This window comes from Phaseolus vulgaris, chromosome 5 (genome assembly GCF_051622355.1).
Source record: "Phaseolus vulgaris cultivar YP4 chromosome 5, ASM5162235v1, whole genome shotgun sequence".
Classification (NCBI taxonomy): Eukaryota; Viridiplantae; Streptophyta; class Magnoliopsida; order Fabales; family Fabaceae; genus Phaseolus; species Phaseolus vulgaris.
In genome coordinates, this window is record NC_143502.1 from 38,955,014 (window position 1) to 38,967,679 (window position 12,666).

General features: G+C 28.0%; 1 protein-coding gene across 1 annotated transcript; it reads right to left on the bottom strand.

The window, feature by feature from the left end:
- Nucleotides 1-7,675: 7,675 nt before the first annotated feature.
- Nucleotides 7,676-11,006, bottom strand: LOC137834411 (isoprene synthase, chloroplastic). The gene is given in 7 exon segments (XM_068642467.2): nucleotides 7,676-8,008; nucleotides 8,089-8,337; nucleotides 8,424-8,562; nucleotides 8,670-8,888; nucleotides 9,238-9,616; nucleotides 10,474-10,741; nucleotides 10,845-11,006. Coding segments are annotated over 7 exon segments (1,749 nt in total).
- Between the last annotated feature and the right edge of the window lie 1,660 nt (nucleotides 11,007-12,666).

Genomic DNA, 12,666 nt, shown 5'->3' on the forward strand with positions numbered 1-12,666 from the left:
CATCGAGAAAAGCTGAAACTCTTCTATTTGTCGTAGATCTTCTTATGTTATCAACATAAATATTTTTAGTTTGTTCAACTTGAACATCATTATCAATAATGTTATGTTTAATAGGAGTTTCAATGAAAAAAAATCTAAAGCACTCTATTTCTTACTATTTTCATAAAATATAATATCTCTGAAAACAAGAATCTCTCTGGTTTTTAGGTCAAGAACATCATATCATTTTGTTCCATCTTTGGTATCCTATAAAAATGCATTTTCTAGCTCTATTATCAAACTTTGACCTATTTATTTCAAGAGTATAAACAAAATAAAGACTTCCAGAAAATCTTAAATTTCTATAGTCATGTATCTTTCAATGAAGAAGTTCGTAAGGAGTTTTTTTTTCTTTATGAGTAGAGGAATCCTATTCAAAAGATGCACAACATTCATTAAGACGTAAAACCAAATATTGAATGGAAGAATATTAGGTTAAAATAAAAGGGTAGGAGTGATATTAAGTATGCGCATGTAGTTTCTTTCCACAATAACATTTTTTGAGGAGTCTCTACACAACTATCATCAAATTAGACATTATAAAAATAGACCCATCTTACCATTCATCTTTCCACTATACATGATAAGAAGTTTACATATATCAAATATATACAATGTTTTTGGCTAAAGAGAAGCTAAAGTTAGTTGGCTACTCACGATCAGAAATCCAAGATATTACAATAAGCATGAAGTTGTGTTATGATAAACTTGTTTATAATGTTGGTTTGTGAAAACTTTGGTTGAAGAGATTTGCAACACGTCCACAAGTTACTGATGGAAAGAGATAAGGATAAGATCAAACCGATTAGTTTCTAGAGCTTCTCACCAACTACATGACTATCACTATGTATTTTGTTTAATTTGTGAAATATTACATAGAGATATTTTTAGAAATACAAAAATTTATAGAAATGAGAGAACAACGTATACAGTCTTTTATAAATCACTCTAAGAAAATTATCATCCATTCCTTCACATATAACAACCATTGCACCAGACACAAATCTGAATCCCAAATTAAAACTATAAGGGTTCTGAACAAGTAAAAGACAAAAAAAACATTAACAAAACAAAATCTCAGTACACAAATAAACAAAACCATGAGAGACATAATGTCTTTTAGAACCTTGCACAAAAGTACAACCATCATCTAATTTACTAAGCAATATCATGAACTCAAAATCTCATTGCAATTGGACCAACAATAAGCTAAAAAATAAAAGTGAAAAAGTCTTTAATCAAAACTAAACCCTTATTATCAAAACTAAAAACTGTTACGTGAGTAGTGAGTGGGCTAAGTGAGAGAGTGTGTGCTCTTCTTTAATCCAACAGCCAACTCTCTCTTCGTGCATATCTATATGTTCTTTTATTATGAAAATACTTTTTTATTCTTCTGGTGTCATTCTCATATTCTGGATTACATAATCTAGAAGTTAATTTTGAATTCGAAAATAGCTTACGGATTTTGTAATTTGGAATATATTTTTAAAAAATGATATTCTGGATTATATAATCTGAAAGTCTGGATTTAAGAGTAGCTTCTAGATTATGTAATTCGGACACACATTTGAAAAAAGACTTCCATTACATAATTCGGAAGCTAATCTCATATTAGAAAAGACTTTTGGATTATATAATCCGAAAACTAATCACACATCTGAAAAAAAAAAAAAAAAAAAAACTTTCGAATTATGTAATCCAAAAGTTAATTATGAATTTAGAAAAAAACTTCCAGATTATATAATCCAAAATATTACACAGAAATATTTTTGAAAATACCAAAATTTATGAAAGTGATAGAAGAACATGACGGAAAGAGTCCCAACCGCCCCGTCTTTCCTCTATTCTTTCAACTTTTTACTTTCTCTTTTTAGCTTAAAATTAGGCAAACGACTTAATTTCTCATATAACACTATTTAAATCTTTATTTTCTCATCTAACACACTTTTGTTTTTATTTCCCTATCTAGCACCCTTTTGTTTTTATTTCCCTATCTATCACCCTTTTGTTTTATTTCCTTATCTAACATCATTTCAAAAGTAAAAAAATAATAATAATAATAATAATAAATTCAAAAAATTAATAATTTTAGTTTTGAGTGCATTAAAAGATAAATATTTTTAATGTTTAAAATAGTTAGAAAAATATAATTAATGATAAAGAAATCAGTTTTTACAAAATAAAAAAAAATTAGTTTAATTTTTTTTAAGAATGAAGAAAATAAAAAATTAAACCTTACAACAACATAAAAGTTGAATCTATAAACATAAATTAGTATTTATTTTTTTTATTATTGATAATGTAATCATGTTAATTTCAAGTAAAAAGTACAGGACATAATTATAAAAAAACCAAAGTCAATTAGTATTAATTAGTAATGGACACACAGATAATATTGAAGACGAATAAGGACTGATATGCACATAACAAAAGAACATGATCGAACAAAAAAATGTTCATATTGTCAAACAGCAGGACACACAAAAAGAACGTGTCCCAACATAACTGGATCCTCCACTTCTCATTATTAGTTATGTTTCATTTCACACAAACTATTTAATGTACCATTGAAGAAAAATATTAAATGAATGATCATCTCTCATTTATATTCTTTTTTATGTTCAACATATACTTATTTAGTATTGTCTTACATATCTTATCTTTATCGTGTTTTGATTTGTTTTTTTTTTTATATCTTCTATCTTTATCTTATTTTGTTTTGCCTTTATTTTATATCCTTTATGTTTTCAGTTGTTATTATTTTTTTTGTCATTTTTTATTTTTATTTTTATTGTTGTTGTTTTTATTTTCTATATTTATTTATTTTTTCATTTTTTTCTTCTCATTTTTAAGCATTAAGTGTAGCATTTGCATTAGTTATTTTGTAGGATTTTGCATTTATGGTAGACACTTCAATATTATTTGTGTCCACTACTAATTGATTTTTTTTTTTTATAATTATGTCATATATTTTTTACTTGAAATTAACATGATTACATCATCAATAATAATTAAAATAAATACTAATTTTTGTTTATAGATTCAACTTTTATGTTGTTGTAATTTTAATTTTTTATTTTCTTGATTCTTAAAAAAAATTAAACTAAACATTTTTAATTTATTACTTCTTTTAATTTTTATTTTGTAAAAACTTATTTCTTTATTCATTAATTATATTTCTAACTATTTTAAACATTAAAAATATTTATTTTTTTAATGCAATTAAAATTAAAATTTAAAAAAATTAATATTTTATTTATTTTTTAACTTTTCAAATGGTGCTAGATAGAGAAATAAAAATAAAATAGTGCTAAATAAAAAAATAAAACAAAAGAATGCTAAATAAAAAAATAAAAATGTAAATAGTGTTATACAAGAAATTGAGTTTGAATGAAAGAGGTTGATATAATGACTTATTTTTTGTGTTGCAGCTTATCATTAAATGTTTTAGGATGAAATAAACTTCTAGGTTGGAACCAAAATTTTCTACTTTATTTTTTAGATATTTTTAAAAAATAAAAATAAACTATATATATATATATTAATCATTTTAATATTTTAACTTTTTTGTCTATATATTTTAAAAAATAATTTTAAAGATTTCTATATTTCTTGATTTTTTTATTTTTTTTCAAAAAAATAAATTGTTATTTTTTATTTTATTTTTAAACTTTATTTACCCGCACTACAAGAAAATCATCAAATAGAAACTAATTTTTAGATACCAAAATAATTAGTTGCAATAGTAACTAAATTAGAGACCATTTTAGAAACTAAAAAAATAGTTTCTAAATTAGTTTCTATCCAAAGTTTTAACTACCAATTATTTAGATTCTAAATTTGGTAGTAAAAACCTTGTTGCTAATTAAATATCAATTTAGAAACTATTTAGCAATAATAGAAACTAATTTATAAACCATTTTTTTTTAGTTTTTAAAATGGTCTCTAATTTAGTTACTATTACAACTAATCATTTTGGTATCTAAAAATTGGTTTCTATTTCATTATGCATTCAAAGAACAAATGACTTCTTGTGTCCTCTTTTTCCATGCAAAGGCCACACAATATGATATCAACCACAACCCCTCATTTTGCCAAGTTGACCTTGGTAGCAATCTTGTTTTCCATAATCCTCAAAGCAATGACATTGGCTAAGGGCAAAGCTTTAATCTTCCAAAAAGAATTTTAGGGACTCATGGGATCCCATCTACCTTGTTCCTTAAAAAAACATACGATGAATTAACTGAATACTCAATGCAATCATCATCCTTCCACACTCATCTATCCCCGTTTTCTAGAGAGAGACTCAAAATATGCACCACCCCAAGAAGTTGACTAATCTGGTCCTTTTCCCAATCGAAAAGTTCCCTTCTCCAAGTAAATTTCACATTCACAATAGAAAAGTTTAGCATCTTTGGTTTCTGACAGTGAGAAAACCTTGGGAATCTACTTTTCGAAGTGTCTGAGCCCAACCAATTATCATCACAGAAAAAAAAAATTTCCCATTACCGACAACCCACCTTAAGCGGTCTTCGAAAGACCTTCCCCAAATCTCCAGCTTCCAAGCCTCCTTTAGATCTCTCCGTTAAAGAGAATCAGAGTTACATAACCTTTGCTCTTTTAAACTTCTCCAACCACCATATTTTGACTCTAGAATTTCCTTCCAAAGTCCTCCCTTAATTTGATACTCGTCACATACAATGACAAAAATATAAACCCTTTAAATCATTTCAAGGCGTTGAACAAAATAATCAATACAAACATGCATAATACATTAAAAATATATTTCAAAATCATACAAAGTGAAACATATTTTTTGAATGCAAACAAAATTTAAAAAATTATCAAAGCAAAAAAATTGAGAGCATAAAAGAAACTATTAGGATGAATTTAATCCATTGGGACTCTGATAATGGCAACATAAATCAAATCAGAGCACTTTGGAGGAATTGTAATTAACAGAGTTTTTGAAGAGCGACACAAACAATTGGGAAACAATAAGTAATGACAAACTACAATGAACACCCATGATGACATCGACATGAATCATCGCAAGACCAAATAGGGAGAGAGATGAGAGAAGAGGAAAAATAAAATGCAAAGGAAAAATGTTCGTTGCAACAACAATATGAGCAGTATAAAGACCGTACGATGATAATTACTTTTTTGAATTATCATTGTATGTATCCTATGGCGATGGTTCCTTTAAGAATCATTATTATAAAGTGCATACAACGCTGATTAAGAAAATAAACATCATCATATCATATGGTACATATGACAATGGTTAAAAAGTAATTGTTCTTGTATGTTTAAGATTAATTATAAGAGTATCACTATCGCATCTCTTATGATGATCTTTTTATAATCGTTGTTGTATTGTGTTATTAAATAATGTTTTTGTAAGCAAGATGTTTTGATAGTTCTTTATATAAGGATATTAATCATAGAGGTGTCGTGAAAAATATATTTGTACTATATTATGAATGTTTCCCTTGAAAATATTTTTTAAACTTTTCTCCTGTTAAATTCTCCATAAATCTTATTGGATACAATGACTTCATCTAAAATGATTTCAATAAAGTTGGTTAATCTCAAGAAGCAAATGGAGAAATAACTTAAAGGAACAATTTATCTAATTAAGTAGGGTGCACCAATGTTATTGATAAAAAGGAAGAATAGAAGATTTCATTTTATATTAATATAGGCACATTAATAAATTAATCACTAAGAATAAGTATTTTTTTTATCACAATGAAAGATTTGACAAATGACTTGCACAAAACATTGGTATTCTTATTTGATAAAGTGATGGTATAATTAAATTTTAAATTTTGGTAAAAGTTAAAGATACTTAAAAGATAACCGACAAACCAAATTTTGAAATGTGATAATGTCATTGACGTTAAGATTATTACAACCTTTTTTTTAAGGATTGTATAAATATTTCGTCAATTTTTATACAAGTTGTTATTATTTTCACACCGTATTTTTATAATCACAGAAAATGTGAGAAGTATCTTGAAGACATATTTAGATGTCTTGAGATAAAAAGCAGTTTTAAATCAAATTATTTAAATAATAATTTTGAATGAGATAAATTAAACTTTTGGGCATGTAATATTAGGGATGGCAAAGCGGGTCAGCCCGCCCCGCATTGGCCCGCCCCGCGCTTGGTCCGCAAAAATGCGGGACGGGTTGGCCCGCCCCGCAAAGTTATTGCGGGCTAGAATTTCCGACCTGCCCCGCATAAGAGCTGGCCCGCAGATTTGTGGGTCAGTCCGCGTTCTTTTTTTTAAAATTAAATATTTATTTTTTTACATTTTGTTATTAAAAAATTGTCAAATTAAACCTATATATTTGTTATTATCAAACCTAATTTTTTTTCCTTTCTTTTCAAATATAGTCAAACATCAAAACATTAAGATAAATATCAAATATCACTATTCTTCCACTTCCAAAACATTAAAAATACCTAATTCCAAAACATTAAACATAAACATTAATTCAAAAACATTAAACATAAACATTATTGACATTCTTCCATTTCAATAATTATAATCTTCCCCGTCATCTGCATATATTAAAACAATGACAATTAATTAATTAATTAATTTTTCATAAAAATAATACAATAAAAATAAGATAACTTTGGGCTCAATTGATGGTTTGGTCATGGGTAACTTCTAAAATACCTTCTGCTTACTTCTCCTTCTCTAACTGGCATGACCCAGTTTAGGTTGCCCTGCTGCTACTAAGTGTCAATATTTTTTTTCTTGCGGGTTTGCGAGCCAGCCCGCCCCGCCTCGCAACTGGCCCGCGCAGGTTGCGGGCTAATGCGGGTTAGCGGGTTGAAAAGGTCATCCCGCCCCGCGTTTTTTACCTGCGGGCCGCGGGCCGGCCAGGGCCGCCCCGCTTTGCCATCCCTACGTAATATTATAGGAGATTGTAGTGAAGTCCTCTAAAATAAAGATTGTAAGATTGTATACAATGGAAGTATGGCAAGAATGTATCAATAATCAAAAGTTTTAAAAGTCTAACTAATTATTAGTGGAAATTCAATAAAGAATAAGAATGTGTCACTAATCAAAAGTTTTAAAAATCTAACTAATTATTAGTGGAAATTCAATAAATAATTTTTGAGAATAATTATTCCTTTCCATATGTTTCTGCCTTACCAAGTAAAACTAGTTTTTTTTTTTCTAAATCAAATAACTAAATTTATGTCTTTATTCATAAATTAATTTTAACCATTATTAAGTATACATCTCCACAAGTTATCAACTAAACCATACAATTTTGATGATCCTAAATTATTAATTTGTTCTTTTACACTTTTTTTATTATTAGTTTTAGTACAAATAAACTTATCATAATAAATCTTTACATTCATATTTAGTTATATTATACATATAAATTAATTAGAGTCTACAACGATAAATCTATATTTTTAAAAGAGACTATTTAATGTTATTTTAGAATGATTCACTTTAAATCAGAAAAAAAAAACACTTTTGATAATCATTACAATTAGAAGTAGTTAAATTAAAATACAACTCACATTTTCATAATCCTTATAACATGGTACATAATCTAAGAAATTCCAATATATTCCAAACAAATATATTGTATAAACTCAAACTGAAAATTTATTTTTCTCAAGATCATCATGACACATGAATTAGAATGGGTACACTAGCACTGACTCAATTCGGCTCTTTAATGTATTGTTTTGTCGTCCAAATCCATCTCCATAGTGGTATATGTAATGACTACTCCTTGCAAAGTTAATGGCAACATGAACAAAAGATTTAGGAAATATAGAATCCATAATTAAGTATTTGTTCAAGTTTTTCCATTCTTTATCAATCAAAGTTTTGAAGTATTCACGGGCTTTTTCTTCTGGAAGACTAGTTTCGTGCATATAGCTGACAATTGAATTTGAGGTTTCACCCCTCTCTATCTCGTCCTGTCCAGAATAACATGTTAGACATGATATTTCATCCATATAAGTTAACTAATAAGCTTACCAAACAAAGTTAGAATTACCGTTGATGTTGCCAAATCATCGACAAGTCTTATAATGGTGAATGAAGAGCTCAACAAGTCGTGGAGATTAGTTATAGAATGAAGCACTTGTTCTGTGATATCTTTGCTGATCAAGAAGTAGGAATGAGTAAGAACAACCACTCCCGTGATTGAGATCCTTGCATTTTGTAGGAACTCGTTGAATGGTGGAATAATTTTGTTGTAAAACCATTTTACTTCTTGGAGGTATGCCTTGCACAAATCCGACCACTATGGAGTAATCAAACAAACAATTTAGTTTTAGTGACACTGAATATATTTACGACATAAAGAACTAGTTGTGTTGTATTACGTACTGATTTTGTGAGGTAAGGAAGACATTTTATGCCTCGTTCTTTAAAGATGTCATAAGCCATCCCATTTACAGTGTTATAGATGGCTAAGAAGCACAATACCAAGTTGTCTGGAAGAGTGTTTATGGAATTCACGTTCCATCTTGTGTACATGCACATGTATAATAATATATGCTTAAATTAGACATTTTTTAAAAAAAATTATAGAACAAAGTAAAATAAACTCCATCTCATATTAGTTGAACAAACCTTTCAATAGCATCTGTGAAGAGCTCCAATTCATCTATAGTACCATAGATGTCATATACATCATCGAGAATTGTGAGTAATTGGCCCACCTTAGTGAGTTCTTTCTGACAGATAGCAAATTGAGGTTCAGAAATAATTGCCAGCGACCAAATATATAATTCTACTAATCTGTCTCGGGCAAATTTTAATTTACTTGAGAGGCCAATGTCAACCCACCACCTAAGTAACAACACATTAAAAGACATAAATATAATGAAAACAATAATTACATATGAGAAATAAAGTGAACATTCGATCTCACATTATTTTATTTAAATTCTTCCTAATTTTTTTGTTTTTTCTTCAAAGAAATATCTCTTTAATATTTAACATTAATTATTAAAAGAATTATATTTGGATAATTATTATGAATTTTAATGTTATTTTTTAATGAAAATAAAAATTTGCTTCAATAATATACAAAAACAAAAAATACATTAAATTTTAATATAAAGTTAGCAGGATAAAACTCCAATTCTAAAAATACCAAAAGAAATACGTAAATTTTCTTATGTTTTTCTCTTTATACCTGGATAGTTCTTTTAATTTGTTTTGGCATGATGCCTGCTCCATGTTGAAATCCAGTTTTGCAAGCTCTAACAGTAACAAATTATGCGGTTCTAACTTATCATATGTGTTAACGTATTGTCTTGCCACTAGTCTGCAACAACTTCTGTGATAGGGAAGCCCTTCCAATAAATGTCTAACTTTTCCCACCATTTTCGCTTCCATTAATCCTTCTTTCACTAAATTCATCAGATGTGTTTTTGTAAAGTCATTTGCCTCCCAAACACTTTCTCCTTCCAAGCTCAAGTATGAGGCTTCGTACAAACTTAACATTCCTTTTACATCGTTGCTAATTTCAGCCTTGAATTTTCCTTCTTCATCTTTGAAACTCCTAAAAATATCTGCATGCACCTCAAAATAATTAAAAATATCTCATACTATGCCGTAATACCAAGGTAAAAGTATAATTTTTTTTTATTTAAAAGTATTTATAATATATGAAAAAATAAAAAAATAAAAAAAATAAAAAAACAACTTGGTATATGTTTGTTGTCTAGATTTTGTTAAATTTTTTCTCATAATTGATTATAACAATTAAAAAACAATATGCTGGTGTAATTATTCTTAGCAAAATAAGCTTTCTGGAATAAGTTTTCAGATGGAATATATAAACACAATGGTTTCAAGGTCTGAAGTCATACATGATTGGGTAGGGTATGACGACTGAATGAATGTATATTTTGAGGAATAAAAGTAGAAGGTATGTTATAGGTATTACGAAGTGGACTTTAAGTCTAACTCAACCCCATAAAACCGGCTCATAGGGTTGAGGTTTGCACTCACTTATATACAATGAAAGGCTCTAATCTCTAGTCGATGTGGGATCTCCAACAATAGGAATTAAGATTATATTTTTACAATTTTTATTGTAAACAGAACCAATTACTTTCATTAAATATTTTTTCTCATAAAAAGAAATTAAATAACTTACTAACTTAGTTATTTGTAAGTGGAAAAAAAATATACTCAACATATATTTTTAACATAAATTATTAAAGGAAGAGCTAAAACAAGAAATTTAAAAGTAACAAACTATTTATTGAAACGGAAAACTAGAATTTGAAACTGCTTTTATAAAATTTGATAATTTGAAAAAAAAAATCCAATCAGAATCAATTTGAATATTTGGTTAGTCGTGAATTGTTTAGTTTATTTATAGTGGACATAAAAAGGAATCACAAATGCTGAAATTGTATACCTTCCGAGACATCAAAGCCATGTCGTCTGAGAATTCCAAAAAGAAGAACAGTTTCATGCAGACTTTTTCCGGTTCGGTCTTCGAAGTTTTCAATTGAAACAATTTTGAGAAGGGTTTTGTTTATCTCTTCCTCGAACTTGAAGGACAGTCCCAACCGTTCAATATCATCAATAAATTCAAGTAAGCTTAATGGTTCCATATCTGTTCCATTCATCTGAACTCGTACTTTCTCCTCTAACTTTGTTGCTCTTTCTTGTAGTGTTTCTATCTACGTTTAACATGCATGACAAAAAAAAAACATTAATAGTGAAAGCAATAATTCCAATACACTAATTTTTACAACAAAAAAATTGAAGGAAAATAAAGATTACCACAAACTTGTTTTCCAGGGATTGAATAAATTCATGAGTAAAAGGACTGGGTTGGAAATTATGTGGTCTACATGGGGTATGGTGTTTGTTGGCATCACCAACAAGTTGGCTTGAGGATCTAGAAGGAGTTTGTGTGGTAGCTAAACATATAGGGAGACTCATTGTCATGGTGCGTTCACTCTAAAGCTTACACTATGTGTAGTATCAAACATGTGATGCTCACCAATGTGTGCCTTCCCTCTATTTATACAACCCACCCTAAGTAGAAACAAAAGATACGACTTGTGGAAACCTACCCTGTGAAAATGACATTAAGATTTCATTTTAGGGATGTTATAAGAAACTTTTCCTTTTTTCTAGATTTTTCTAACTTTTTTTTCATTTTTTTCTTTCTCTAACATTTCTAGCTTTTAAAATGCCTTCTTTTTTATCTCTTTAAAGTATTTGCAATTGTTGGAAATCCTACATCGACTAAATATTAGAGTATTTTATTGTATATAAGGAACTACAAATTTCACCTTATAAATCGATTTTATAAGATGAAGTTAAGTTAGACTTAAAATTCACTTCTTAATATGGTATATCATTAAAGATCTCATATCTCCTTATATATCTACTTATATATATGTAGTAGTGATTTTCATGAATATTTCCATGCGCCATCAACAAATTTCAGTGTCAATTGCTTTCAATTTTTTGCTGCCAGATTCAGTTAGACTTCAAATGCCTGGGTCCATTTAAATGCAAATTGCATTAAAAAACTTTTATAGTAGACCCCACTACTTGAAATTCTCAAATGTTCTCTCTCTCGCACTTCACCAAATCCAATTGATTTCAATTCAGTTCACCACGAAAATGTGGGTCCCGCAAATCTCCTTTCAAAAAATAGTAAACAAAGATGTAAGAATTCAATGCTTTGCACTGTGCTATTAATTTGAAGAGAAATAATGTAAAAATAGACTCATCCTACAATATAATATGAATTAAAAGTTTAAGTAAAACAAAACTAAATAAAATATTATTACTTTGAATTTTCACGTAAATATGTCAATGAATGTTATCATATCGCCGCCGAAAGAGAAAAGTAAATTTTATATAAATACAGTTGCATAAAAATAAAAATAAAATTGAAAAAAAGGCAAGAGACAAGCTAAAGGTAGTTTGGCTATTGTTATTCTGATCATGAACGAAACAAAGTACCAAAACAACTCGAGAGATTACAATAGTCTCGTGAAGTTTGGTTATGGATATTCATGGTACACACGATGAATTTTCGACGGTAAATGTAATCTGTCACAAGTAATAATAGTATATATCCAACCTACAAGAAACATTTAAATTTTTAAGTATAATATTTATTAAATAAAAAATAATATATAAAAGTTTATTAGATATTTGTTACGTAGGAGATTGTAAGAATATATATAAAGTAAAGAGTTATTTGATTTCAATTGGAAAAATTGAGATTATGGTTCATCTTTCTCACTCTTTCATATTTTGAAAAGAAACCATAATAATATTCTATCTTTGAGTGATATTGATGTCCATATAAAATTCATTTATATCGATTTTTCGCATATAAAAAATTATTAAGTTAGTTTCCTAAATATCGATTCCTCGCATATTTATAAAAATTCATTATCGTTACGATCAGATGTTGATAGAAATTAACATTTCAAATTTATTCCTAACATTCATATATGTTAAGCATTATCATTTAGGTTTGATGATTAGGAGTATTTTTCAGTCAAATTTAAGGATCAAAATCATGATAAAACAAGTGTTAAGAATAAAATGACAATACCAATTGTCAATTAAGAAC